The 26,973-nt window shown below is 41.0% G+C and overlaps 1 protein-coding gene across 3 annotated transcripts; it reads left to right on the top strand.

The window, feature by feature from the left end:
- The first annotated feature begins 974 nt into the window (after positions 1–974).
- On the top strand, positions 975–26,973 carry LOC124863585 (caspase recruitment domain-containing protein 10-like). 3 transcript variants are annotated; one of them, XM_047358036.1, is made up of 25 exons: positions 975–1,384; positions 4,074–4,244; positions 12,558–12,797; positions 13,255–13,392; positions 15,506–15,692; positions 15,870–16,008; positions 17,424–17,636; positions 17,721–17,840; positions 18,812–18,937; positions 20,187–20,363; positions 20,456–20,560; positions 22,144–22,180; positions 22,304–22,341; positions 22,422–22,510; positions 22,600–22,646; positions 22,741–22,861; positions 23,678–23,861; positions 24,059–24,182; positions 24,345–24,585; positions 24,697–24,766; positions 24,887–24,989; positions 25,080–25,238; positions 25,804–25,916; positions 26,025–26,140; positions 26,238–26,973. In XM_047358036.1, the coding sequence occupies exons 2-25, from the start codon at positions 4,241–4,243 to the stop codon at positions 26,443–26,445; spliced, it is 3,099 nt and encodes a 1,032-aa protein (XP_047213992.1). In that variant the 5' UTR covers positions 975–1,384; positions 4,074–4,240; the 3' UTR covers positions 26,446–26,973. The 3 variants fall into 3 exon arrangements, with proteins under 3 accessions (XP_047213992.1, XP_047213991.1, XP_047213990.1); XM_047358035.1 differs by having other exon boundaries at positions 4,069–4,244; XM_047358034.1 differs by lacking the exon at positions 4,074–4,244.

The raw sequence follows: 26,973 nt of genomic DNA, 5'->3' as shown, positions 1-26,973 counted from the left end.
CAAGGTTGCCTGTCTATGTCTTTAGCAATGTGTCTCCTCCTTGGGTAATAAATCGGTTATCTTATTAATTCAATATATTGTAAATCAAAGAGAATACTCTTCCTTTTCTCCCTTACATCAACCAGACCTGCTTCTTTTCCTTTTGTGCCACACTGAAAACCTGTTGGATTTAAATAAAAGCCATCATTAAAGCAGATATCAGAATGTCAGGTTTTATTTCTTGGCATCAGGATATGTTTCATGACTAAGAAGATAGCATTGTTTGCATACAGACAGAGAGAATTTGTTGGAAAGTAAACGTATAGAAAACATAACTGCACTAAGCCTGCAAGCAGGTGACACTATCATGTTTTGCAGTTTTATGCTAAGACCCCTAATTTAGTTTTTCTATCTTGCAATTTCCTAAATAAAACTGTAATATATAAATTCCTTTGACTTTTGAGTCCTCCTGAGTGTCATGTATAAATACAGTTGAAAGTGGCAGTAAATGTGTAATACAAAGAATAAATGCAAAAACTTTTAAACCTACATGGAAAATGATACAAAATGCCAAAAACCACCACTGCACATCTCCTGGAACACATAATTGTCCCTACGGTGGCAGCATCATGCTGTGGAGATGGATGGAGCTAAATACAGCTCAATCCTTGAAGAAAACCTGTAAAACAGCGACAGACGAGACTGGGAGGAGGTTTACCTTCCAGCAAGACAACAACCCTAAATATAAATCCAGTATTACAATAGAATGGTTTAGATCAAAGTATATAAATATTTTAGGCTACTTTTAGACTGTACAAATCACCTGTTTTCGTCAGGTTGTCATGGTAGGATCTTATGTACTCCAGAAGCTGAGTCACAGCCTTAATGAGTCATTGGCTTGGGGGATATTTATGTAAGACGTTGGTTTCATGGTGAAACTAACAGTTTAACTTTAAAGCCTCAGCGAAGGAAGCACAATGTATCGGACATTTAGTATAATAACACAGAGCTGCTACGACTTTCTGTAAGGACATGGATGAGTCCAAAGCGCCATCTTGCGCTGGCGGACGCTGAATACAAAGTCACTTCCCACCCGTCGAACCCTCCGTGCAAAGTTCAGACCCTGGAACTGTGGTGGCGGGTTGATACATTTTCCCACCTGTGGGTTATTGGTTTTGCAGAGATAGATGGAGCAGGAGCGCGGTGCGCAAAACGGTGGAAGTGTGTGCGCGTAAAGGAAAACCCGCCTGTGCGATCCGCATCTCCCCACTCTCAGGAGGCGCCCACTCACTGATCTCACTTCCCCGTTTCACGCGCGACTCGTATTTGGAGCTAAAAGCGGAATGTGGACCTGATTTCTCTGCCTTTAACCTGGTCTGATCCACATAGCGAGAAGAGATGAGCGGTAAGACACCTTTTAAGCTCGGCTTGAAGAGCAGTTTCTCACTCTATGTTCTCAGTGCGTAACAAGGAAATAATTATCAGACAGATTTGTTATCAGTATCTGGAAAACAGGTCGTTATCCAGCAGAAGCTGCGCTTTTTAAACTGGAACAGGTTTGATACCAGTAAGGATGTTCTCAGGTGATCCCTGCAGCCCTGTAAAATAACAGTTTTATTTTTTTGTAATTAGGTATAATGTGCTACTTGAAAGTTATAATACGCAGACATATACATTCTTTAAATACATGCAACCGCTGATCAAGCCTCTGAGTTACAGTTAGGCCGAAATGTATTCATATCCCTGGCAGATGTTAATTATGGTCATTCCACCAATTATTGTCATTGTTTCTTATCAGAAACAATGACAAGGTTCTATCATCGCTCAAAGGATGACAGAACCGAGTGGCAATTATGAAAAAGATCATCAATCTGGTTTATATAATTTATATTTTAACCAAAAATGGCAGGTGGAAAATTATTTATACCCTTCCCAATAACCAATTGAAAAATCTGTATCGGTATTATAGCAATTCTGATATGGACTTTCCACTGGTATTTCTGATGATTTATCACTGTTGACTTTAAGTCTTGTAAGGTTGGAAGGCCTCCTTGCCATCACCCTCATCTTTAGCTCCTGGCACAGATTTCCTATCAGGACACTGGCTGGATCCCTTCAAAATGTTAATATTACTTTCAGTCAGAAGAAACATGTTGGTCAAATTAAAAGATTAAACCTAAATCTGGCAGGGGTATAAATAATTAAGTGCACCAAGCCACAGCTTTGTGCCATTGCCTTTTCGGCAGACTGGAGTTGCTACAAATAGCAGCCCTGATAGCTCAGGCACTACTGATCATATTTTACTGTGAATGGGTGCTTTTGATTTATTAGCCTTTGATATTGTCGTGGTGAAGGCTATTAATGGTTTGTAACAATCTGTTCATGTTAGCTGTAGCTTCATATTCGTGGTCTCTCCTGCATCATATTTTCTTGTTGTTATGCCAGCAGCATCATTACAATCAAAAACACTTCCTGTTTCTGAAAATAAAAGAACAGTTTAAATGAAGGCTCTGCTTTTTAAGAAATGTATCTACTTTAGTGACCACACTGCACCTCAATTTGTAGCACAGCCTGGAGCATATTTATTGTTTCAGCTTAACAACAAGGGTTTTAAATGAAAACTTAGAACATCTCTCTCTGAGGAGAGGGATGTTTGGGTGTCTCTACTGAGTCTGCTGACCCTGCAACTCGGTCCCGGATGAAGCGGAAGACGACGAGTTCGAGTACTTAGAACACGGTTCCTAAATTAATAATAAAAACTCTTTGTTTGATTCCTTTAAAAGTTCAACATGGACACCTGTTAAGATATTTCTATTTTTTATACATATATGTATTTTTATATGTCTAATGGGGTATGGCTTTGTCAGCTTTCAACGCTATTTATTGGAACTTTTAACACTTTTTTGTGTATTGAATGCATTTTTAATAGATTGAAAGATAATTTTTAAATGCTTATGTGTTAAACTAGGCCTAAAGATAATCAGTACAGGATGTGAATTTCTAACCTACTGCCAGACTAGATGCCAGGCATTTAATGAGAAAATCTTTATTTCAGTTATTAGACACTTGAGGCATCACTTGGACTCCAGAAGAATGACTTGTTAACATCTCTGTAAGTGGCATCCAAGAATGCTTGAATTCCTCGCACATAATAAGCAGTAGATCCCATAGTTAAACTAGTTTATCGCGACTAAGCCTTCCCTTTCAGATTATCTTTGACCATTCAAAGTAGTTATTTATTTAAAAGTTTAACAATTATTTTATGTCTAAAATTTACATTTGATGAGATTTAAACAACTTGACAAATTTACTAGTTGTAAGGGATCATTTGTGTTGGTCAGTTAACTCCTTTGCTATTTAATACCTTTGCAGCATGGATCCATTCGGACCTGACTTCTTTGGGTACTGAATGGCTCTGTCTACCGGGGAACATTTGTGGCCATGAAATGTCTTGTTTATGGGAAAGAGATGGAAAAAGTTAGGCAAAAAATGACAATGGAAAAGGAAAACCTTTATAGTTTGACAGTTACATTTTGATCAATCTGAACAAGAATTATCAATTTACTAAAGACTAAATGAATAAGTCAAACAAAAACCAAACTATTTACTGTCGTCTCATTCTAAAGTACCTTGTCTCGAGTGCTATTAGTTTGTTAAGTAATTTATAGTGAGATTGATTTAATTAATTTCATTATAAAACCTTCCCTCAGAAGTTGGCCTCACTAATTAACTATAGAACAATTTGAGTTAAAGGATTAAACAAGTTAAAAGAGATACCAAGGTTGCTATGGTGACTGGTTGGTGACAGGCTTAATTAGGAGTGGGCCCCCAAATCCAGTTCTGGTTCATACCGTAAAACAAGTCTGAGCCTCCTAGAAGTTATCAGCATATACATAATTTTCTTCACTGTACGCTGGATTTAGGTTAAATAATTTTAAGCATTAAGGGAAGTATTTTGTTCTGCTCTTCATTTCTCCAATGAACATTAAACAGCTCTTTCCTTGTGAATGTGACCAAATGTTTTGAGTAGCTAAAATGATTTTAAATAATCAATATTATTACCGATTGTGTGCCTTTTTGTTTTGATAGTGCAGATTGTCACTGATCATAAGAGAACAAAGTCTCTTCAGGCAACATCTGGGTAATAATAGAGAATCCCAAGCATCCTGAAGCACGCCCCAACCTGTCTGTTGGCTCCAATGAGCTTTCCAGCTGCTGCCACTCACTCACGGCATCAGTACTTGGCAACAACAGAGATACAATGGGTAAATAGCCTCAGTCACAACGTATTTGTCTGAAATGTTTATGTCAGTTGTCATGGCAAGCAAAAGAAGCGATGTGATTCAGCCTCTGGGTCAAAGCAGGGTCAATGGGGTTGTGGTGTTGCAACGTGTTGGGTGCGGAAGCTGGTCTCAGGATTTTTCTGAATAATGTGGAGAAATCTGAAAATATTTATTCATTTTAGTTGGACTAAATATTGCAGCATTCATTGAAACATTCGCTTCTCCTTTTCTGAAGTGAATAGACAGAGAAAGCTTTGGCCTTTGGTCAGCTCCTTTGCTTTTAGATGTGTGACATGAGTCATGCAATTGTTTTCATTCCTGTGCTATTGCATAATGACCTACAAAGAGTCCTCCCTACCACTTATAAACACACAGCAGCAGACCTTTTGTTTCTCTGAAACAACCACTGATGGTTCTGGTCAGAGACATTGGACATGCACTCATTAACATCATGAATGTCATAATAATTTGGGGAGTTTAATGAAAATAAAACTTCAGAAGTTTAATGAAAACAACCACTGGGTGTTTATGTTTGTATGTATTGCTTCTTTATGATTTAAAATTCTATATAAAAAGCTAAAATATATACATGTATGGCCACAGCAAGTTTTGAAGGCATCAGCCATTTAATTTCTTTCAAAAAAACGTGTACCATTGGCTCACCAGTACAGATTCTGGTACAGGTCCCCTGCATCACAGGACAATCAGAAACATAATTTTGGAGCAACCCATCTTGACAAAAAGGGAAAATAAACCTCTCTCCAACTACTCTGCAATCTTGCTTAAATGTGTAGGGATGCTACAACTCTTTAAATTTGAGGGGGGTTTCCCCTAAGCAAAACAGCTACAAAAAGCTATCCAAATTGCTAATAAAGTCATTTCAACCTGGAAAGACTCACATAATGGAGAAACAACAAGATGACCGTTTAATGGAAGATTATTTCTTTGGCGCTCGGACCCCTGAGCAAGACATAAAGGCTGAGGATGAAGTGGATTTGAATAAACATCTTAGGATTATGATTAAGTATGTCTTCCCCCCTTGGAATCCCATCGTGGTGGTGGGGTAGGCCATGGTATGGAAGGAGTTGGGAGCCTAGGGTGGAGAAGGGGTGCAGGAGGGTCGAAGCTCAGCAGAAGAGCGGTGTCTTACAGAAGGTCTTTAAAAGTGATGCCCTAGGAGATGATTAGCCGAGGAGAAGTGCGGGCCTGCCGTTGATTGGAGCAGCCAGTGAGGAGTGATTGGACGTGGCGGGGTGGTGAGTCTTCCGTGTTGAATGTTCGTTTAAACTCCATTTCAACCTGGAAAGACTCACATAACGAAGAAACAACAAGATGACGGTTAAAGAGTTTATTAATGAAAGATTATTTCTTTGGCGCTCGGACCCCGGAGGAAGATGTAAACGCTGAGGATGAGGTGGGTTTGAATAAACATTTTAGGATTATGATTAGGGCCGAGGCCAAGCTGAGGCTGTACTGAAAGAAAAATAAATTAGTTATGAATGATCTGAGATGAGTGGGGAGTGAAAACTCAGACCAAAAAAAATTTTAATGGATTAGGCCCGAATGGGCTTACCTGAGTTATGCCTGAAGAGGCGTGGATGTCCGGTGACAGGTCAGACAAAGATGAGGCTGCACCTGACCGGGCATCAAGGTGGCTAGATGAGTGTCTGACAAGGCGTAGGATTGAGATGTTCAGAAACGCCTGCTAATGTCATGAGTGAGCCTGACAAGGCTGAATGAGGAGCATGTCGAGGCTTGGTTGGATATGCCTGCCAGTGGTGAAGATCTAGGTGCGTCTGAAAGAAAGAAAGCAAAGAAATGGAAACTGTCTAAAAAACTTGGTAATTGAATTGGAATGAGAGAAGAAAACATTCAGGTTTAAGTGGTTAGATGTGAGAACCAGGAATAATGAAGAAAGGTTAATGATTGATCTAGATAGAGGAAAGGATTGGATAAGGCCGACCACCACCAGTAAATGTGAGAGTTCTTACCTAAGAACTGATATATCGTTGTGCAGATAAGACAGATTAGAGGTCAGGACGGACGTACGAAGAGAATGCTGCGGAGGACCACCGGCCGAGTTGTTGGAGCGAAGCTGTCAAAACTCCTTGTGAGGCGGCTGTAGTGGCCACCCTGATATGAAATGAGTGACCTAAGAACTAACTTGGAGGAAGGATGCATTGAACTATTAGTCTCAGATGGTTGAGGAACCAGGAAGCAATCATGGGAACTCCTTCAGGAGTAAGGAAGAGGGGCAAGCAGGTTGGAAAGAGTTTGTGGTGTTGATAGCGAATTTAAACATGGCATGAAAAGGGCAGAATGGACCATTTAAACGAGCAATGAAGATGAAGCAAGGACCTTTTCCTTTGGAATCTTTAAGATAAATTTTAAAATGATCGGGATAGAATTGTTAGGTCTCTAGCAGGATCGAATGAGCTTGATAGGGTAGTAAATTCCCCTATTCTGAGGAAGCCATAAAAAGCTAAAAGCTAGGCGCTGGAGAGAAGAAATTTTTGGTAGGATGAAAAGGGGCCTGAACGGAGCACCAAGATGAGATATTTTAAAATGGAAAGAGTGATAGGTCTCCTGGAATCTGGCTGAGGAATGCTACAATTCTTTTGACCTTTGAGTAAAAATGTGATGGAATGATTTGAGAAAAGGCTTCAAAAAAAGGGTTAAAAAAAAGTGGCCTTTTGAAAAGAAATTTAATGCCGGCTAATAAACTCTTGATGTAAGGGAGTTTGAAATGTCGGACATCAAAGCAATGAGTAATAAATGCTAAGACAGTGAGAATGCGGACGGGGTAAAGAGGAGCATTATGAGCGAGGCAACATTTTGAAAAAATTTGCCAAGCAAAGCAATAAGACCTGAGAGTGGAGGGAGCTAAGCCTGAATTACAATAATAATTGGCTGATTGGAGGAAAGGAATGAGGGATGAGTTTAGTCGAGTATCAAGTCTTTGAGAGGTGGTATCTGTGTTGGATGAACATTGGCTGAAGGGCAAACCTGGAATATTGAACGAGAAAGAGCATCAGTTAGTGAGTTATGATGACCGGGAATATGGCGGGTAGTAATGATAAAATTGTGAGTCACGGCTTGCCAGGTGATGCGGCGCATAAAGGGCATGATGGACTTAGAAGAGGAGCGGCCTTTATTAATTACTTCGATTACGGCTGCATTGTCGCATAAAGCGGCTATGCGTTTTCTTTTCCATTGGCTGCCCCAGACGCAGCAAGCTATAGTGATGAGGATTTCATAAAAGGCTGATGATTCGAATTGAGGAAAAGAAGGTGGCCAGATGCCAGCGAACCATTCACCCTGAGGAAATCCCCCAAAACCACGGACGGAGCTGCGTCCGTGAAAAACTGAATGGAATCTGCTGACGTGACGACGTCATCGTAAAAGAAAGAGATACCGTTCCATTTCTGCAGGAGAGAGGACCAGAAAGACAGGTCAGAGCAGCAACCTTCATCTAGAGAAACCGAATCGAGCATTAGCCAGATCCAAAAGGCGAGAAATAAAGGAGCAACCTCGGGGAATTATGCGCATTGCGAAATTCAGATGACCCAGGAGGGACAGGAGTTGACGCTTGGAGATGACTGAGAAACTTCGCAAATAAAGGACAGCTTATCTTCTAGCAGAGAAGCTACCATGGCGTCTGGATCTAGGGAGATGCCTAGGAACTCAGGCTTCTTGGCTGGACCTGCTATTTTCTCTTCAGACAGGGGAACACCGACTTGCTGAAATAACTGGATCAGCTTAGGGAGGTAGGGGCTGGGGGAGGGAGGATTGATAAGAAGAAAGTCATCTAGCAGATGGAGAACGAAAGGGAGTTTTCAAACATTTAGGAGAATCCAACAGAGTCTCAGATAGCTTGTTGAAGAGGCAGGGGCTACTCCTGCAGCCGACAGTGAGCCTGACTGCAAAAAAGAAACGGCGGTCCCATTTAACGCTGAGGAGGTGCACCAGCATGATTTTAAACGCGTCGGTAATGTCTGCTTTAGCAAGCCAGGCTCCACGCCCCGCAGTTTTAATAAGCGATATGGCGTGATCTACCGTAGAATAATACAAGGAAAATGGGGGCTTGGGAATAATGGAATTAATATTGAAAAGAGGACCGGAGTGAGGAGCTGAAAGATTGATAATAAGGCGCTTTTTTCCTGAATACTGTCTGGTTGCTACTCCTAAGGGGCTAATACGGAAGAAAGAGAAAGGAGGGGATTTAAAAGGACCTATCATATAGCCTTTGGAAATCTCCTTTTTAAGAAGCTGAGCTACAGCTTCTGGCTCACGGAGAGCTGACTGCAGGTTTGCGCAAATGAATGAGGAAGTGGGGAGGAGAGGGACGCCAATGAAAAAGTCTTGGGAGAGACCTGTGATGAGGAAATTGACAAAAGGACGGTCTGGGTGGGACTGAAGGAGGGCAGCTAGTTCGGGAATAATGACAGGAGTGAAAAAGTAACCAAAAATTAACGCCTGGAACCAGGACGAATCCTGCTGAGGGATGAACGGCAGGGGCAAACGGACTTCGGGTGGGCGTCTTTGCAGAAGCTGCAAATGTGAAGAAAACAGCATAGATAGAAGAGAGCGTCCATATTTAAGGTAAGATCTGTGATGAGGGCCAAGTATGTGTCCAGCTTGATTCTTCTATCTGGGAATACAGAACAAATAACATCCCTAAAAATGCAGAAAACTGCCACAAATTCTCCAAAGGGGAGATCTTTGGAGAGGCGGGGGGATAGAGGATTTAAAGACTGCTGTGACGTCTTCTGAGGTCGCGATGCGATGGTCTAGTTCAGGAGAAAGTAGAATGAGAGAGACTAAAGTAATCGCTTGACCCTGGAGGATTTTTGAACAAAGTCTGGGTGATATGTTGGCGTGAAAGGGGACGTAAGGTCTGCCTGAATGTAAGAAGGGGTGGGAGAAAAAATTTAGAAAGAATACAAAAAATTCAGAAAAGGGGAATAAAAGGAATAAATATGTCTCATCTAACAATGAGCCCGGCCGGGCATTAGCCATTGTGAAAGCTGAGGGGAGCCCGGGCAGCAGGCTGAGCAGCAGGCTGAGTGGCAGACTGAGCGTCGGGTAGGGCAGCGGGCAGATGGACAGCTGACGTGGCATGTTCTGCGGAGAAATCCATGAGGTGTTGAGTGAGTGATGTGATGGAACGTTGAAGTAAGTCCAACAATGAGATAAATGAAGTGGGGACAGCTGTAGTTGAAGAGGATGAGGCAGCAAGAGGTTCAGAGAGAGGCGAGTGCGCCTGAAAACAGGCCGGGAAGAGACATAGCCAAAGCTAGAGTGGATGAGGAACAGCCTCTGCATTTCTTGGTAGGGGGGTTGGGTTTTTCCGAGGAAGGAGGCGGAGGAGGTGGAAGCGGAGGGGTATCATGGGATAGAAAATCAGCCAGCTGAGCAAGCTGAGCAAGCTGAGAAGCGTATTGGTCGGACCCGGGATTTATTCCGCTCGCCCTGAGCTGGGAGGAAAGAGAGGGAGTAACGAGCTGCGAAGCTAGACTGGAGCTTCTTCTAGCAGAAGCAGCGGCAGGAGGGAAAGGACCCGATATGAGGTCTTGCAAAGAACCAGCAGGATCGTCAGATTTGGACATGCTGATCGAAGCTCAGCAGAAGAACGATGTCTTCCATGCAGAAGGTCTTTGAAAGTGATGCCCTGGGAGATGATTAGCCAAGGAGAAGTGCGGGCATGCCATTGATTGGAGGAGCCAGTGAGGAGTGATTGAATGTGGTGGCGAGTCTTCCATGTTGAATTTTCGTTTAAACTCCATTTAAAAACACATACACACACTTGACTAACAACTTATCCAGATATGCAAAACAACAAAGAAAGCAAATCAAAACAAAAGTTTCAGTCCACCCTCAGCTTCACCCAGTGGTCTGCCCCATTGAGATGGATGATTAGGGAATTCTCTCCAGGTGAAGTCATTAGACAGCCATCATGTGAGCACTCTATGAAGCTAGCCCTCAGGAAGTGGACCTCAAAGAAAAAGAAGTTAGTCTTCAAAATAAAATATAACAAAGCAAACTTCCTATTAGTGTTTGTGTGTGCTTCACTTTAGTGAGGAAGATGCTTTCCAGCACCCTCACAAAGCTGAAGAATTTTGAACTCTTGTTCCTTCTTTATTCCATTCACCTTTTTTACAATGCATCAATAGCACTGCAAGCAAAACAGACCCTCAGCATGATGCTGCCACCAACCTGCATGACAACTGGAGCAGTGTTCTTAGGTTTGAAAGCCTCATCTTGTCTCCTCCAAGTATAAGTTGTTGATGTTAAACTAGCATCACTGTGGACGGTGAAACCTCTATACATTCTTCTTAATCAATTTCCTTTCATCTGATAGTGAGAGTTCTGTAGATAAATGCTTGCAAACACACATCAGAATGGTTTTAGTATGGATAAAGTAGCTTGAATAAAGCTTGAATTCCCTTGATTTTAACCCTATTGAAAATGTATACACTATGCCTAAAAGCAGTGTCTGTACCAGGAAACCAACTAATTTAAGACAGCTTTGCCAATTTTGACAACAGTCAAATATAAAGTCAGAAATATGCCAGAAGCTTGTTCATGTAAACTAAAATTACATAGTTTACCTTCAACATACAAACAAGCATTTAACCGAATATGAATGGGGCTATATCTGTTTATTTGAGCCTCTATGTGTCACATTGCGGTTTTGGGGTGGACCAAAGCGCAGAGAAGAGCTTGGCAGCAGCATCTTAATAATTCTTCAGTTTATTTACAAAAGGGTCAAGAATGTAACAAAATCACTGCAGGTACAACACAGAGCCGGAATCCACAAAACTTACGAGGCAGACACTGCAGGAACTCATGGCAAGGACGAGGGTTGTGAACGAGAGGAACCAGCAAAGGACAATGAAACAAAACCAACTAATATACTGAGGGAGAACAAAGGCAGGTAATCAAAAGATCTAAGAACAGGGGAGAAAAGGAGGCAGGGAGGCAGAGGGAGCAGGTGAACCTAAAAAAACTAAAGCATGAGGAAAGGGACTAATTAACACGACAGTGAGCAGACCTAAACGAAATTAGACAAATGGGGAATAAGAAAACTAGAATAATCCTGTACTAAAGTAAACAGAGAAACTTGAGGGAACACAGGAACAACAATAACAACCTAAGAACAAAGAAAGAACCCATAAAGAAAACCAGAATACAAAAGTAAACAAACCTAACCACACTGACTGAAATAACTGGAAAGGAAACAGAAAATAAACTAGTAAACAAGAAGAGTGCAAAGGAACAAATACCAAAACATAAATAAACACAAAGATACTAAGAGAGAAATTAAACTAGAGAATCCAAGGAAGACAAAGAATTATAATAATTATAATAATAATAATAATAAACCATACAAAGTAATAAGAAAACAACCATAAGAAAGAAAACATTAGGAGGCGGTAAAGGGAAACAAACTATCAGGGAGCAAAGGGAAATAAACAAACATGACTATAAAAACCCAAACTAAATAAAAAGTTGAAAACACAAGACCACAACAAAGTCAAAGATGTCATATCATGACACTATGTATATTTTTAACAGTGTGAAGTAGAAAAAATATCAGCAATAAATAAAAAACTGTGCACATAATTCATGTTTCACAAATCCCTGCTGTTAGTTTTTGTTTCATCTTGTCTTGAAGGAGAAATATTTCAAATCCTTTAAAACCCAAATAGATATGAAGATTTATGCCCAAGATGAGTTTATGGAACGTCTGACCAGAAGGGTTCACACATGTGGCTTAAATTTCACAATTGTCAGAATCATTTCATGAGAAGAGGTAGAAAAAAAGATTTTACTCCATCTTTAGGAGCATCAGGGTGTTTACTTTCTGCCTGCAGTGTCTTCTCATCTCATCAAGATGTTGTGCTACACCTCACAGAAAGTTTGTTTTATTTTCAAATCTTTTAGACAGCATTAACCCTCCATTAAGGGAGATATCTATAAATTAATGACATAGATTCAAGATGGATATTTTGAGGGAGGTAAAACCATTAGAGAATTCCCTTGAAGATTTCTATCTCATCACAAGCAGACAAAAACAAACTCTAGTGGATTTACTTCTGGGAAGCCTATTTAGTCTGGGAGTGGACATGTGCTATGTCTGAAAGTCTGCCTCATAAAGCTGAGATAGGACAGAAACAGAGACATGCTGCAAAATGGCAAGAATTTGTTTTAGTAAACTGATGGTAATCAGTTTGAAGAAATGCAGTCCAGAAAGCCCATTTCCTAAGCTGTCGGCTTTCTGGTCATATTCAGGTGTCACAGACTGGCTGGAAGGCGATGGAGCGCAGGAGGAGGCCAGATCCTGTCCTCGGTGGTCAGAGGAGTACTGCGAGGAGCTGTGGGATCGCGTGGAGGGAGTGCGGCACAAGCTCACCCGCATCCTCAACCCGGCCAAGCTCACCCCTTACCTGCGGCAATGCAAGGTCATCGACGAGCAGGATGAGGACGAGGTGCTCAACTCCACGCAGCATCCGCTGCGCATCAGCAAGGCCGGTAAGATCGGAGGGGAGCAATTATTTATCCAATCAGGGATCAGCACCATCACTCTTTTACAAAACTGCTCTGGAGAAAACACCAGACTGCAAGGAGGATGTTAATACTGCAAGAACTGTAAGACACATAATGGCAATATGTTGGGAATTAAAGAGTGGCAGAAAGAGGAGTAAATGAAGATAAAGATAAAAAGATTGATGTTGTAAATGAGTACCTGTGCCAAGACTGACCTAGTGCTGTTTTTACTTTACAAGTTAGTCTGCTCATGTCAGTCATTCATCATGCTCATCCTGATATCTGCATAACTAGAGGGAAGCTGCCACACATCAAAGAAGCAGCATTTTCATAGTTACACAGCAGCAAAAGCTTACAGAACTAAAATGCTGATTTCATTTTAAGTATCAGTTTTGTTTTCTCCCTGCATATGTTTTTGTTCTGAGTTATCTTTATCTCGCAGGACGTTTGCTGGACATCCTGCGTTGTCAGGGCCAGAGGGGCCTTCAGGCCTTCATGGAAGCGCTGGAGTTTTACCATCCAGAGCAATACACACAGCTGACAGGAAAACAGCCGACGCAGCGATGCTCCCTCATACTGGGCAAGAAACCATTACTTTACATTTGTACACTATTAAAACAATAAAATTACAGTGGATAAGTAATAGGAATAAAAAGCTTGACTAGTTCAGGACGTTATTACTTCTGTTGAAGGTGAACTCAAAATTAAAGTTTAAAAGTTAAAAAAGCAAATGAAGATCAATAAGTTGAACTTAACCTGTTAACCCTAACCTGTGGAGGATTGTGTGTTTGTGTGGAGGATTGTGTGTTTGTGTGGAGGATTGTGTGTTTGTCGATAATGTCAGCCGAGGATGTGGAAGATGTGTATATAATTGGATGTTTGATATCAGGATTTCTGCTTTTTGGAGTCAGCGGTTACCTGGCATATTGAGAAATTCGGAGAATGTCAGCAGCTGTTCTGGCCATTGTAAGGCTGCCTGGCATGTATGATGGGCTCTTCAGGGCAATCAGCACTCAGACTGAGATGTTACGTGAGCTGAATCGCACACTAGATGTGATCCTTAGGATCGCTGGCAGGTTGCGGTTCCTGAACTCAGGGGTGAAATGGTATAAATCTTGGAGAAAGTTGTTTGCTCGGATCTGGCGAAAGACCAGGAATTTGGCTGTTTGGATTCGCCTTTGAGAAGCACCAGCGAGACTCTCAAGGCAGACAGAAAATTAAGAATCAGCCTAACCCAAATAATTATTGTTTTTTCTGAATCTGGCTCCCCTGCACGGCCTTGATGGCTGGCTATCTTCAACTTCTCCTGAAAGTTATGTAAACATGACGCTCTGCTCCCTCTACCCCATCCCTTCCCTGAGGACATCTGTGGACCTGCTCAGAACTTTGTGGCCGGTTGATGTACATTCCAACGTATCATCAAAGACAATGGCCTCTGTGACAGTGCTTCATGGACTTACTTGCACACACTCACTTGCACACACACACATGCTCAAGATAAACATATGCACCCCCTCACACCACCTTCACCGTTCCCGGCATGATGTTGTTTTGTAAACTTGTTGCTTCTTTGTGCTGAGGTTTTTTGCAATCTCAAACTGTATCCTGCTAAGGATAAAGTGTGAAATATGATTTTTTTCCCCTCTACTTTCCTAATGTGGCCTCTTTTCTCATCTAGCAAGGGCAGTGCCTGTGAGTGGGCAGCAAAGCCTCGGTGACCCGTCCCCCCCTTGTCTTGTGTCATGATGTATGTTTGGATGGGTTGTACTGGAATTCTAATTTCCCCTCGGGGATCAATAAAGTATCTTTGAATTGAATTGAATAGAATTGAATTGAATTGAATTGAATTGAATTGAATTGAATTGAAAGGAATGTAATCAGGATTATTTTAGAAAGATGTAGAAAAATACAAAAGCTCACTGGCAATTTGTGGATTTCCACAGATTTCTACCAAATGTTTTTAAGCAAAGACATCAAAACCTAAAAATGATTTGTAACCTTTACTTCTGTTTTTGGTCAACAATGTGCAAAACACACAGATAAAAGAACATTACATGTTATAGATTCAAATACTTCCGCAATCTAGTACCAGGGTTCTCAAACTGTTCCAAGTACCACAGGTGGTAGTTGCCTTTAGTGGTGCTCGATAGAAATTTTATCATGGATTATTTGCAAGATAAATTAAATTAGCTGTGATGTAGACCTAATGATCACAAGCTGCCAATGAATGAGATCTTTGCTTATTCAGAAACCTCTCAAAAGAAAAGAGCAATGGAGAAAAAAACTCCCAGTACGGCCAATACAAGCTAATTTGGACAATAGTGGGTGCTATTGGCAATTATGCTTTGCGACCATTTTGGATTTTGTGGAGTCGGTGAGAAACGTCCGACTTGCCCATTTTGGAATTCTGGACAACATTTTTCAGATTACAAACATGGAAGTTTTAACTTGTGCGTCAATATTTTTTCTTGGAAAACCTGATATTTACTGAGGTGGTACTTGCTCTGAGAAGTTTGAGAACTGATCAAGTAGACCGTGAATGTGTACTCCTGGAAAAGGATGTGTCACTTATAAGATGTTAGTATTGCAAGGCCAAAGAGCTTGTCAGTCCAGGTCACATTGCAGAAAAAACATCCAGTTTTTATTCGGAAAAGTTTAAATGAAATTGTTTTGTCCTAAAAATATGATCATAGATGAGGAAGGTCCAGAGGGTTTGACTCAGTTTCTGCTGCTGGAGGTGCGTAAACTGAGGGAGCAGCTAAGAAACAGCCGCCTGTGTGAGCGACGCCTGTCTCAGCGCTGTCGGATGGCAGAGGAGGATCGTAGCCGAGCCGAACACAAAGCTCAAGAGCTGCGGCATGACAAATTGCTGCTTGAAAGGTCTGTCTGCTCCTCAACTCTTTTGAAAAGGTGGATTAATTTGTTTCTGTATGTTATTTGCATTGGAAACAGTGTGTCTCTTAAAACCAGGCAAATCAACAGCTGTTTCCTGCAGAGATCACTTAGTTAATAAACCTGCTGAGCATCCACTCTAAAAACTATTTCCTATTTGTCTAGACTGCGTCAGGACTGGGAGTCAGCCAGTCAGGAGCTGGGTAAGCTGAAGGAGAGACACCTTGAACAGGCTGTAAAGTATTCAAGGGCCTTAGAGGAGCAGGGCAAAGCCACCACACGAGAAAGGGAGCTCATGAGACAGGTAGGTCCATCATGAGGAGGTGTGGTAAAATGGAAGAGAAAACTTTAATTCACCATTTTAGCCCATCGTGCTAGCTAGCAATGGTTAACCTTTTCACATATTATATTAAACTTCAAACTATTGAAATTTTATGCAACTGGAAGCTGTGCGTAATTATGCAGTGCAAAGAAAATGATGAAGAATGTTGCTTACATTTGGATTAAGCCTTTAGTAAATACTTCTTTTGAAAAGGTTTTCTTCCAGGATTGCCCCATTTTAACTTCGATATGCCCATTACCTCTGACATTGCTGAAGAAAAGCATCTCCACAGCATAATGCTGCCACCGCTATATTCCACAGTGGGCATGGTGTGCTCAGGGAGATGCGTTATGTTAGTTGTCACCTTCATCCTCACGATTTCTGTGTCCACTGTGTGGCTCATGGCAGTCTTTAAGCGGGTCGTCTGATGGATTTCTTACAACATTGGAGGTGCCCTGTCGACAGATTTGCCCACCTAAACTGTGGACCTCTGCAGCTCCTCTGGAGTTAACATTCCTTCTGGCTGCTTCTCTTATTAATCCTCTCCTGGCCTGACAGTTTAGGAGGACGTCCTCGTCTTGGTAGATTTGCAGTTTTAATATACTAATTCTATTTTGAAATAATAGACCGAACATGTTCTCTAACAAACCTCTGAGGCCTTCACGGAAGAGCTGTGTTTACACTGAGAATAAATTCCAGACAGTTGAACTATTTACTAATAAGGGGACCTATTAAGGCTGCTGGTTGAACTGGATTGAATTTTGGGGTATCAAAGTAAAATGATCTTCATGATTTTGTACTACTTAGTGTTGGTCTTTCACCAAATATTTCAATAAAATACATGTGCGATTGTAGTTTTAAAATATGGATGTGTCAACAGGTTTAACGTGAAGTTTGATGAGCTCAGAGCATGTCTTGTTAGAACACATGAAGCGGCCCAGATTCAATCAGAGCAGTTGGCACGAAGCTGCACGCTGAGCTCTATAAGGCACCTGAGCAGATGTTATCAGCTCTGCTTTTTATTCTGTGCTCTTTCGGCATGTCAAAGACGCGTAATGATTTTCTTGGTTGCAAATGAATGGAAATATTATTCATCATCATTCTTGCTTTGAGGTAAAATAAAACAATAACAATGCAAACACACAACTGAGCAGATCCAGTAATGTAGCCTGTTGACAGACAATCAAGATGCTCTGTTTCAGGTTCTGCAAAAACAGAAGGACATGTTTTATCAGCTGAAACCACGCAAACACTAATTATCTTAACTGTATTTTTTGGTTGTTACTATAGAAATATACCACAGCAGAACTAATGGTGTCACACTAAAACTGATGTTTGCCAACTACATTAATTACATTTTTAACCTGTTAATTTAGTTGTTCTCTTTCTGCACACAGGTAGAGGAGCTTAGATCCAGACTGACTGAGGCAGATAAAAAAACAGAAAATGCTGATATTCCAGAGACTAACAGAACAAATAACGATCTCTACAATGGGATAAATGGCTCCAGTCCTGCTTTGCCAGAGAAGCCGCCGCAGCTCACTGACGCTCAGAAACCAGAAAGAAAGGAAGTTCAGATGAGGAACTCAGATCCCTCCACTGGAGTCATTGTAAGTCTAGGTTCATCTAAACAAACACTTGATGCTTGTTGGGTTCGTTTCATGTTCTATAAATAGTGATTATGCTCATCTTAGGCCCTGATGGACATCCTGCAGCAGGACCGCAGAGAGGCTGCAGAACAGAGACAGGAGCTCTGTGAGATCGTCACCAGACTTCAGGGAGAGCTAAGGAGCGCTGAGGAGAACAGTGACAAGGTAAAAAACAAAAGCCCTATGCAGTGCATTCCGAAAAGTCTCGCTTTGCCCTTTTGGTCTGTTACAGTTTTTCCAAAACTGATTACATTCATTTTACCCCCCAATGTCTTCATAAAATACTCTATGATAACAAACTCAAAACAATTCAATCAAAGTTTTTTCAAATTTATTTAAAATTTTTTATTTTTAATCCCATATAGGTGCCCTATACTTACAAAAGTATGCCTGCACACACATATGAACCTGAGTCACATCCCACTCTAAACCTATAGGGTTTAATGTAATCTATGCTGCTATTACATCTTCAGCGCTTCTGAAAAGGATTTCCACAAGATTTAGATGTGTTCATGAGAATTTTTAACAATTCCTCCAAAAGAGCAGTTGTGAGGTCAGACGCTGATGCTGGACGAAATGCCTGGCTCACAGTCTGTGCTCTATTGTTTCCCGAACATGTTCTGTCAGGTTGAGGTGAGGACTCTGCAGGCCAGTCAAGTTGTACTACACCAAACGGACTCATCCATGTCTTCATAGATACGCATAATTTATCCCTCCAGAAAACAAGTCTCTACTTCTCTTATTTGTGGAGTCTATCCCGCTTGGAGGGTAGGATGATATCGGAGATTCTGCTGAGAAAAATGGTAGAAGACAGCCAATAACAGGTCTACAAGCTTATAGAGATGTACTCCGGAAGAATGAGGCCGTGTGTGCTGCTAAATGTGCTTTTGCACATGTGATCTTTTTGGTTGTTTTTTATGTTTTTGAAGGAAAAAACTTATTTTCCAATCAGAATGTAACAGGAATTGTAGTAAAACTGAAGCTCTGTGAATACATGCAGTATCATCACACTCAGAGGATTTGAAGCCTAAAATATCTGGCTTGATAATGATTATTTCTACAACTATTTAAAGCTCTGGTGTAAACAGACTCTTGTGCCTCTAAATAAAGGAGGTAATGACAAACTGTGTTTGCAGTTGGAGGTGCAGTGTGAGCAGCTGCAGCAGAAGGTGAGGACTCTCCAGCTGGACTGGAAGACGGAACAGAAGAGGAGTCTGTCCTACTTCAACCAAATCACGGAACTGGAAAAGGAGAGAGACCAGGTAAGTGGAAGAAGGCGCCCTGAAGCAAGTCCGTTCAAATGGTTTGCAAGCAGCCCCACAATGTTATACTGCCACCACCATAACTCACTGAGAAGGGGTTACTGAGCTGATTTGTGTCAAGTATGGTGTTTTTCTTTACCCACTTCCCCATATTTCTAGAATCACACCCAGGTGTCAAAACATGTTTTCTTGCTGTTTTATTAAAACAATGCAGTTCTTGTTCAGTCTTTAACGTCAACCTGTTCCCTTTTATGGATGGCCAGTTGTAAGTCTATAATCCATTTTGTTTTCAACAATGAGTTAAAAGTCCACTGATATCAGTTTTTATTACTCTGTCGTTGTTCCAACCAAGCATTCTCTGCATCACGTTTTGAGGCACGCCTTATTGTTGCTTTGTGGTGCTGCTTACTTAACTGTGCTGCAAACTCTTGGGCCATTTTCTAACAATGCTATTGCTAAGTTATGCAAACACCTCAATTGCACACATTCTTACTTAGTTAATTTTCAACACCAGCAGCACGAGATTTAGATTTAATACTACCAATGTTGGTAAATACACCCAAATGTATTACATTTTAAGTGGAGGAATTGGTTTACTTGAAGACATTCTGAAGACATTCAAGTAAACCAATTCTTGTAATGTATCTGATATATGTTTTATTACATATAGATTTTTTTTTATGAAACTAAACGTTAAAACTTTTTTTTACATCACAAAAACCTGTCATTTTAACAGGGGGTGTGTACACTTCTGAGCTGTATAAAAATCAGTGCCATCTGTCTAAACAACAGTGGTGAAATGTAAAGGCTGCCTCCATAAAGACATCAATTGGTGTCTAAATACGTTCCAGAGTTGTTGTAATTGATCAACTGGGCACTTCAAACATTTAGTCTAGAATCAGAAAGGACATATGGGCTAAAAGCGTAAAAAATTTGGTTAACTCTATCACTCAAAATGGAGAGTCTGTGGCATACCAGAAGACAGAGATGGTCTTTGCAGGACGCTCCACAGACCATCCTGTTTTGACTGTTTGTTGCTATTGCCATAGTCTTAATCCTGTATGGAAATCTAATTTTAGGTGGGGGTAAAACCCCAAGAAGGGGCTATTTTCCCAAGGACACAGAAGTCTGCCCAACAAAGTTTACAGTCAACTGGAGATTGTCGAGGTTTTGCATTAATAGTTGGTGTTATTGCACACGCTTCTACTGTAGTTGTAATTTTTATGTCCTTTTTGTGTCTTTTGATGAGGCTTTGCATAGCCGAGACAGCCTGCAGCTGGAGTACACTGACTGCCTGCTGGATAAGAACCGCCTGCGCAAACGCATCGCAGAGCTGCAAGCCAACCTGGAGCAGCAGCAGAGAGAGCTGGAGAGGGAGCGAGATCGGTGCCGGGAGCAGATGGAGCAGAGTCCCTGTCTGAACTGCGTGAGTCAACGCAGAACGTAGCGTACCTTCATCTGGTTGTTTCTATCACAGAGCATTTTACACATTAATTATTCTATGTTTCTGCTCTCCAGTCTGACCTGTCTCTGTGCAGCGAGGACCAGTGCTTTGGGCCATGCTGTTCCCTTGACCTGGATCTAAGTCCACAGGCCAGCAGAACTAATTTAGTGCTAAGGAAGGTCAGTGCTGGGCTTACTCCCACGGTTATGATTCAAGCAAACTAATCAACATTAACAGAAGCATTACCACTGCGAAAGTGAACTTCTCCACATTTTATTACATTACAGCCACAAACTTTAACATGTTTAATTAGTATTTTAAGTGATAGAGCGTAATTGTGAAGTGGAACTTAAACGATACATGATTTTCTGCAGTTTTTAAAAAATGAAAGCATGTGGCATGCCTTTGTATTCAGCCCCCTTTACTTTGATACTGCAAAAAAATAAATAATCTGATTTAAAATTAAATGAAATAGTGTCCACCTATGTGTGTCAGAATAAATCCAGCAGTTCTTTGAAGGCCTCAGACAAGGACAAGATTAAAGCAGGATATAGTTACAAAACAATACCCCAAACTTTGAACATCTCAATAAATCATCTATAAATGGAAAGAGTATGGCACAGCTGCAGACCTACCAACATAGGAGTCCACCTGAACTGAAAGGCAAGAAAATATTTACCAGAGAAGTGAACAGATGGCCTAACATAACTCTAAAGCAGGGGTCTGCAACTCCAGTCCTTGAGTCTTGCAACTTTTGGATGCATCCCTGCTCCAACACACCTGAATCCAATGAATGGTTAATGACCAGGCCTTTTCAAAATTTGCTGACATGCCAAGGAGGTAATTCAGCCTTTTGATTCAGGTAAGTTGGAGCAGGGATGCATCCAGAGGTTACAGGGCAATGGCACTTGAGTACTGGAGTTGCAGACATATGTTCTAGAGGAACTGATGCACAACTCATGTATAACAGCTATTGTACTCCACATATATGGAAGAGTAGCAAGAAGCAAGCCATAAGTACTTCTGTTTGCAGATTGCCACAAGCCATGTAGTGGTCGACACTGCTTGTGTCCTACATGCAAAACCTAATGAGTGCCAGAAAACACTGTAAATCACTTTGACGAAACATGGTTGTGGCAACATCATTCTGTGGAGATGCATTTTTTTTCCCCAGCAAGGATAATAGGGAAGCTGGTCAGAATTGATGGGAAGATGAAAGGAGTTAAATACAGGGCAACACTGAAAGAAAACCTGGTGGAAGTTTTAAAACTCGGGCAAAAATGGAGACTTTGGAATGAATTGTATAAAAGCAAAAATACATTTTTTTAGTAATGCAGAAATGGACATTTAGGTCAAACAAAACGTAAAACATTCAGCGATTTACTACCCTATGTTTTTATTATATCAACTTTTTATAACCTGAATTGTGGTTTATTATAATACATGTTTAGGTGTCTGGTGCTACTCTCAATGAGATGTGCTGTATATGTTAGTTTTCTTATGACTGTTTATGTAGTGTGTAATGCATTCCTTATATTGTGAGACAGGATTTCCATGAACCATGCAGCCCTGTCCTGCACAAACACGTTTTTTCCTGCTATTAATATGTTGTGCAAGGAATGGAGCCTCTAAAGAGCAGAACTAAGTCTTGTTGTTTTTGGGTGTAATACTTTCTTATGTAACTCCCAGCACGTATGTACATGTCCAACCGCCTCTCACTGGCCAGGAAGTGATGCTACATTTCATGTTTTGTGTGTCACAGACGCCCCCTGTAGGCCAAAACAATGTAAACGCTGAGGGTAAGCAGTCTGATCTGAAAGACAGTTTTTCATGTGAAGTAACCATTGATGTTTGTACTTTTGTTTACATATAGAATCTGATCATTAGTGTTTCATTTAATTGTCCTCTCTATTCATTTTAAGGTTCAATTTACAACTCAGAGGAGAACCTGCTGTCTATTGTGAGTCACAACAATTTTATTTTAACATAAAATTAGTTGTACAGGAATCACTGTTTAAATACTTACTTTGGTTTCCTCAGTCTAAGGATAATGAAAAGGAAATAAATCGCCTGTCCACGTTCCCCTTTCCTCCATGCGTGAACTCCATCAACAGGCGGTTTAACACAGAGTGAGTTTATCGCCATGCTTTGAAGTCTTTCGCTATGTTTTACCTTTGTTTCATCCAATTATTGTCCTTATTGTTCTTTTTTCATGAAGGTTTGATGTGGACTCTTGGGCAAGTGATGAGAATGATAATATTCCAGGTATATATTTCCAGGCATTTAGCTTCAAAGTATAAGAATTTTTACCAGAAGCATATTGTAACCACACTTTAAAATGTTGTTTTGTGTTTTTTAGGGGAACACTCTGAACCTTCTCTGTGGGATTCCTGGACCTCTTTGCACTCCCATCTCTTTCCCCCGGATTTGGTCAACCTGCCCCCAGTTTCTTCTCACCCGTCCACCCCTAATGTCCCCAGGTACCACCACAAAGTGTTGCAGTATGTCAGTAAAAGAGCACTAGATTAATTTATGTGTTATATTCTGGCCTAAATTCTAACCACACAAACACTCTTTTAAAATTTTATATCTTTTTGAGAATGATAGGGCAACTAAATGACTTGACTGTACAGAGTGGGGCATAAAATATGCCCTGAGCTTTAACTAAGAAAATATAATAATCAGACTTGCCTGTCGTCATCACCATTTCAATTTTATTAAAGCTCATTGTAAAAATATTCAAATCCCTGGGGTGTTCTTCACATTTTGTTAGAAAAGCATAATGCTGCCACCATCATGTTTCACCAGGGGCATAGTGTTTCACATGTAGGACAAGATATTGATATTGTTTTAAAACCTTACCCTGCTTAAACCTTCTTCATGATGCTGCTTGTTCGCTAATGCTCTCCAACAAACCTCTGACGCCTTCACAGAACAGCTGGCTCCATACTGAGATTACATTACACACCGGTGGACTCTGTTTACTGACTATAGGTCACTTCTGAAGGCAATTCGGTTAGATTTAGGGTATCAGAATAAGGACGGCTGAATATGAATTTTGAAAAGCATGTACTCTTTCCTTCTTTTTTCCAATTATGTGTTGGTCCTAATGGAATACAGTGGCCCTTGTGATTGCAATGTGACAAAATGTGAAAAGGTTTTTGCAAGCCACTTTATTTCATTTTATCTGGGAAATCTTTCAAATGTGACTTTGTTTTACACATATTACTAAATTGCAGAAAGTGAACAATTCTGGACTCGTACTTATTTTTAGTGCATTTTGTTCTTGTGGTCAGGAAGCCACCCTCACCCTGCTCTCCATGTTCAAGCCCCTCCAACTCGCCAAAGCTTGGAAGAGCCAGTCTGGCTGATGATGTCACTATACTTGGAGGAAATCGAACTGGGATCTTTGTCAGTCACGTGAAAGCTGGTTCACTGGCCGAACAGTGTGGACTGCAGGAGGGCTGCGAGCTGCTGGAGGTCTGTGTCTGAACAATCACTAAAAATTGTATGAACACTCTGTGCAAAAAAAAATACTTTACTAATCTTCTGCATGCTTTGACCCTTGTGGACAACTCCAGCTTGTATCTGCAGCTTCAGGAAGGTGTTATGCTTTAAAACTGTAGATGAAACTTAGACTGTAACGTCCTACACCCTTTTGTCTTTATGGTGTCCAGCTGGATCAGGTTCAGTTTAGTGGAGGAAGTGTGCTCCTGGCTCAGTGCACTGCTGAGGTGGCCCACTTTTCTCTGCAGTGGTGGACCGAGCCCTCAACACTCAAACACCAGAGGAACCCAGACGGTAAGTTTGGAGGTTTGACAAATATCAAAGGACAAGGAGACCTAAGGGTTGAACCAAAACGTTCCAGATTACACTTTAGAGATGTCTAATCCAATAGGGATCAGGACTTAACTGGAATATTCCTACTTATTTGTCGTCAGTTCTTTTGTTTCCCATTTTCAGCCTACTCCAAGCTCTGCTCAGAGCGATCCTCGCCATCCTTTGTGGGCGCTGACTCCTTCTATGCGCGTGTTAATCTTAACATGGAGCCTCATGGTGACCCGCCATCTCTGGGTGTTTCCTGTGATGACATCGTACATGTCACAGACACAAGGCACAATGGAAAATACCAGTGGCGCTGCTCCCTGGTGGACCGGGACACGGCCGTACCCCTGCAGACAGGAATTGTGCCCAACTACAACAGGTTGGACAGATACAGTTGGATTTGACTGCTTTATTAGAAATTTTAACTGATTTTAATCATACTTTATAGTTTTCAATACCTTTCAAATGTAAAACATCTGTTTTCCTCCAGGGCACAACAGTTATTGCTTATAATGTTACGAAAAATGTCACTGGAACAAAAGGACATAAAGAAGAGGATGGTAGGTCTGTTCCTATTGTAATGAAACAGGTTCGGCTTGATATCTAGTGGTAACTAGACTATAAATGAACCTCTAAACCTCCAACACTTAATGCTGTTTTATTGTGCTTCATTTTTGTAGTTTCCAAAGAAAATGTCTGACCGTGTTCGACTGGTCAAGTCACTGGATACCAGCACTCGGGGTAGTGGTTCCTCAAAGCAAGTTTTTTACACTCTCAGCAAACGTAAGCTTGTGTTCCCAGTCTGCAGCAATCTACAGTACTTCTGTTGCTCTATTATGCATTTTTGATGTAGGTTTTACCTCCCTTCTACAGGCCATGAGGACCATTTGATCCCATACAGTTTGGTGCAGCCAATGAGAGTTCAGACTAAGAGGCCGGTCATCTTCTCGCCCTCTCCTCTATCCCGTGGGCTGATCGAGAGGCTGCTGCTGCCAGCAGAGTCCGGTTTGAACTTTAACACCTGCCCACCAGGTGAGGATGAAATAGACACATACAATACTTTGAAATGGTCATAAGCCTGGATTTTGTCATAATGTAAATTCAGTGTAATTCATTGGGATTGATTTTGACAGATCAACACGTCAACATGTGTCAAGTAGAGCATAATTGTCAGGTGGAAAGAAAATGATTGCTGTTACCCAAAGTCCAAACGGGACTTCTTATGGCTTTCATGCAACAGTGGATTTCCTCTGTCATTCTTTCAGAAAGGCCAGATTTGAGGGAGTGCATACATAATAGTCGTCCTCTAAACAGATTCTGTCATTGTGCTTTATTATTAAGGCAATCAGAGTAAAGGAGGCTGAATACAAATGCTTGCCACACTTTATCAACTTTTATTTGTAATGTATGATTTCCCTTCCACTCCACAAATATTTGCTGTTTTGCGTTGGTCTATTACATAAAATCCCAATAAACCATATGGAATTCTGACTGTATTTCAAGACATTTTACATTTATATGACACTTTATACAAAAATCAGGGGGTAAAGCCTGAGGATCACCACATGATGCACCTCATTCTGTTTCCCATTTTCAGAACCTATTCAAGCTTCAGAACAAAAGGACAAAGGGATATTTCTGTTAGATTCCTGCAGTCCAGAGCAGGTTCTGGGAATAAGGCTGGAATCAATACAGGATGTGATCAGTCAGGTACAACTTGGTGTTCTTTTGTTCTGCATGGCGCAAAAGCAGAACCCAAAGCATTGCTGAATGCATGTTGTCACACATTCTCCCATTCTTTCCCTTTATCTCCATCAGGACAGGCATTGTCTACTAGAGCTGGGGCTCCCCAGTGTGGAGGGCCTGCTGAGGCAGGGGATTTACCCCATTGTCATCCACATTCGCCCTAAAAACAAAAAGCACAAGAAGTTAAAGTAGGTTTACTAGTTTTTCCAGGATGAACCCAGGATGATCTATGTTACCTTTAATAAGCAACATGTTTATTGAGATATGTTTGTGCGATACAAACAGGAAGTTTTTTCCGAGGTGTGGAGAGGACAGCATAATGGAGGAGGTGTGCCAGGCTGAGGAGCTGCAGCTGGAAACACTGCCTCTGCTTTACTACACTGTGGAGCCAAACACCTGGAGCTCGACCGAGGAGCTGCTGGAAACCTTACGTGTTGCGATCCTAAGGCAGCAGAGGGCAGTAGCATGGGTTGAACTTGACAGGCTGCAATAGAGGATGGATGTGTGTATTTAATGATAATACAAACTTGATTATTCTGCTGTTATGGGAGCAAGTACTAAAGCAGGATCTTTACATTAGCTGTGATGTAATGTGCTCATGGAAAGATTTATTTAGAATTTCAACAGAAGCCAATTTAGGCTTTTGCACATCCGATAATATTAACTATTTTAGATACCATATTGTCATAATACTCATGTCAGTACAAATCAACCTGTAGCAAATACATCACGATGCAATATTGCCTTTCCCTTCAGACTCCTCACTACAATTAAGGTTAGAATATTTTCTAAAGCTGTACAGTTTAATAAAGCTTAACGTGGTTAAAAAATTTAACAAACAACTAATACATGTTTTTCGAACTACTGTGAATTCTGTTTGATGTTGTGTTTTAAAGAAAATGTGCATTTCTTGACATGCTTAAGTGACATTTGTATGACTCAAGGTCAGCATTTTAGTGCTATTTGTTTAATTAGAATCACTTTTTTTATTTTGAAATAAATACTTTTGCATTACACTTAA

Source organism: Girardinichthys multiradiatus, chromosome X (genome assembly GCF_021462225.1).
Source record: "Girardinichthys multiradiatus isolate DD_20200921_A chromosome X, DD_fGirMul_XY1, whole genome shotgun sequence".
Taxonomy (NCBI): domain Eukaryota; kingdom Metazoa; phylum Chordata; class Actinopteri; order Cyprinodontiformes; family Goodeidae; genus Girardinichthys; species Girardinichthys multiradiatus.
The sequence above is the reverse complement of the archived record's forward strand: the minus strand, read 5'-3'. Positions and strand labels throughout refer to the sequence as shown.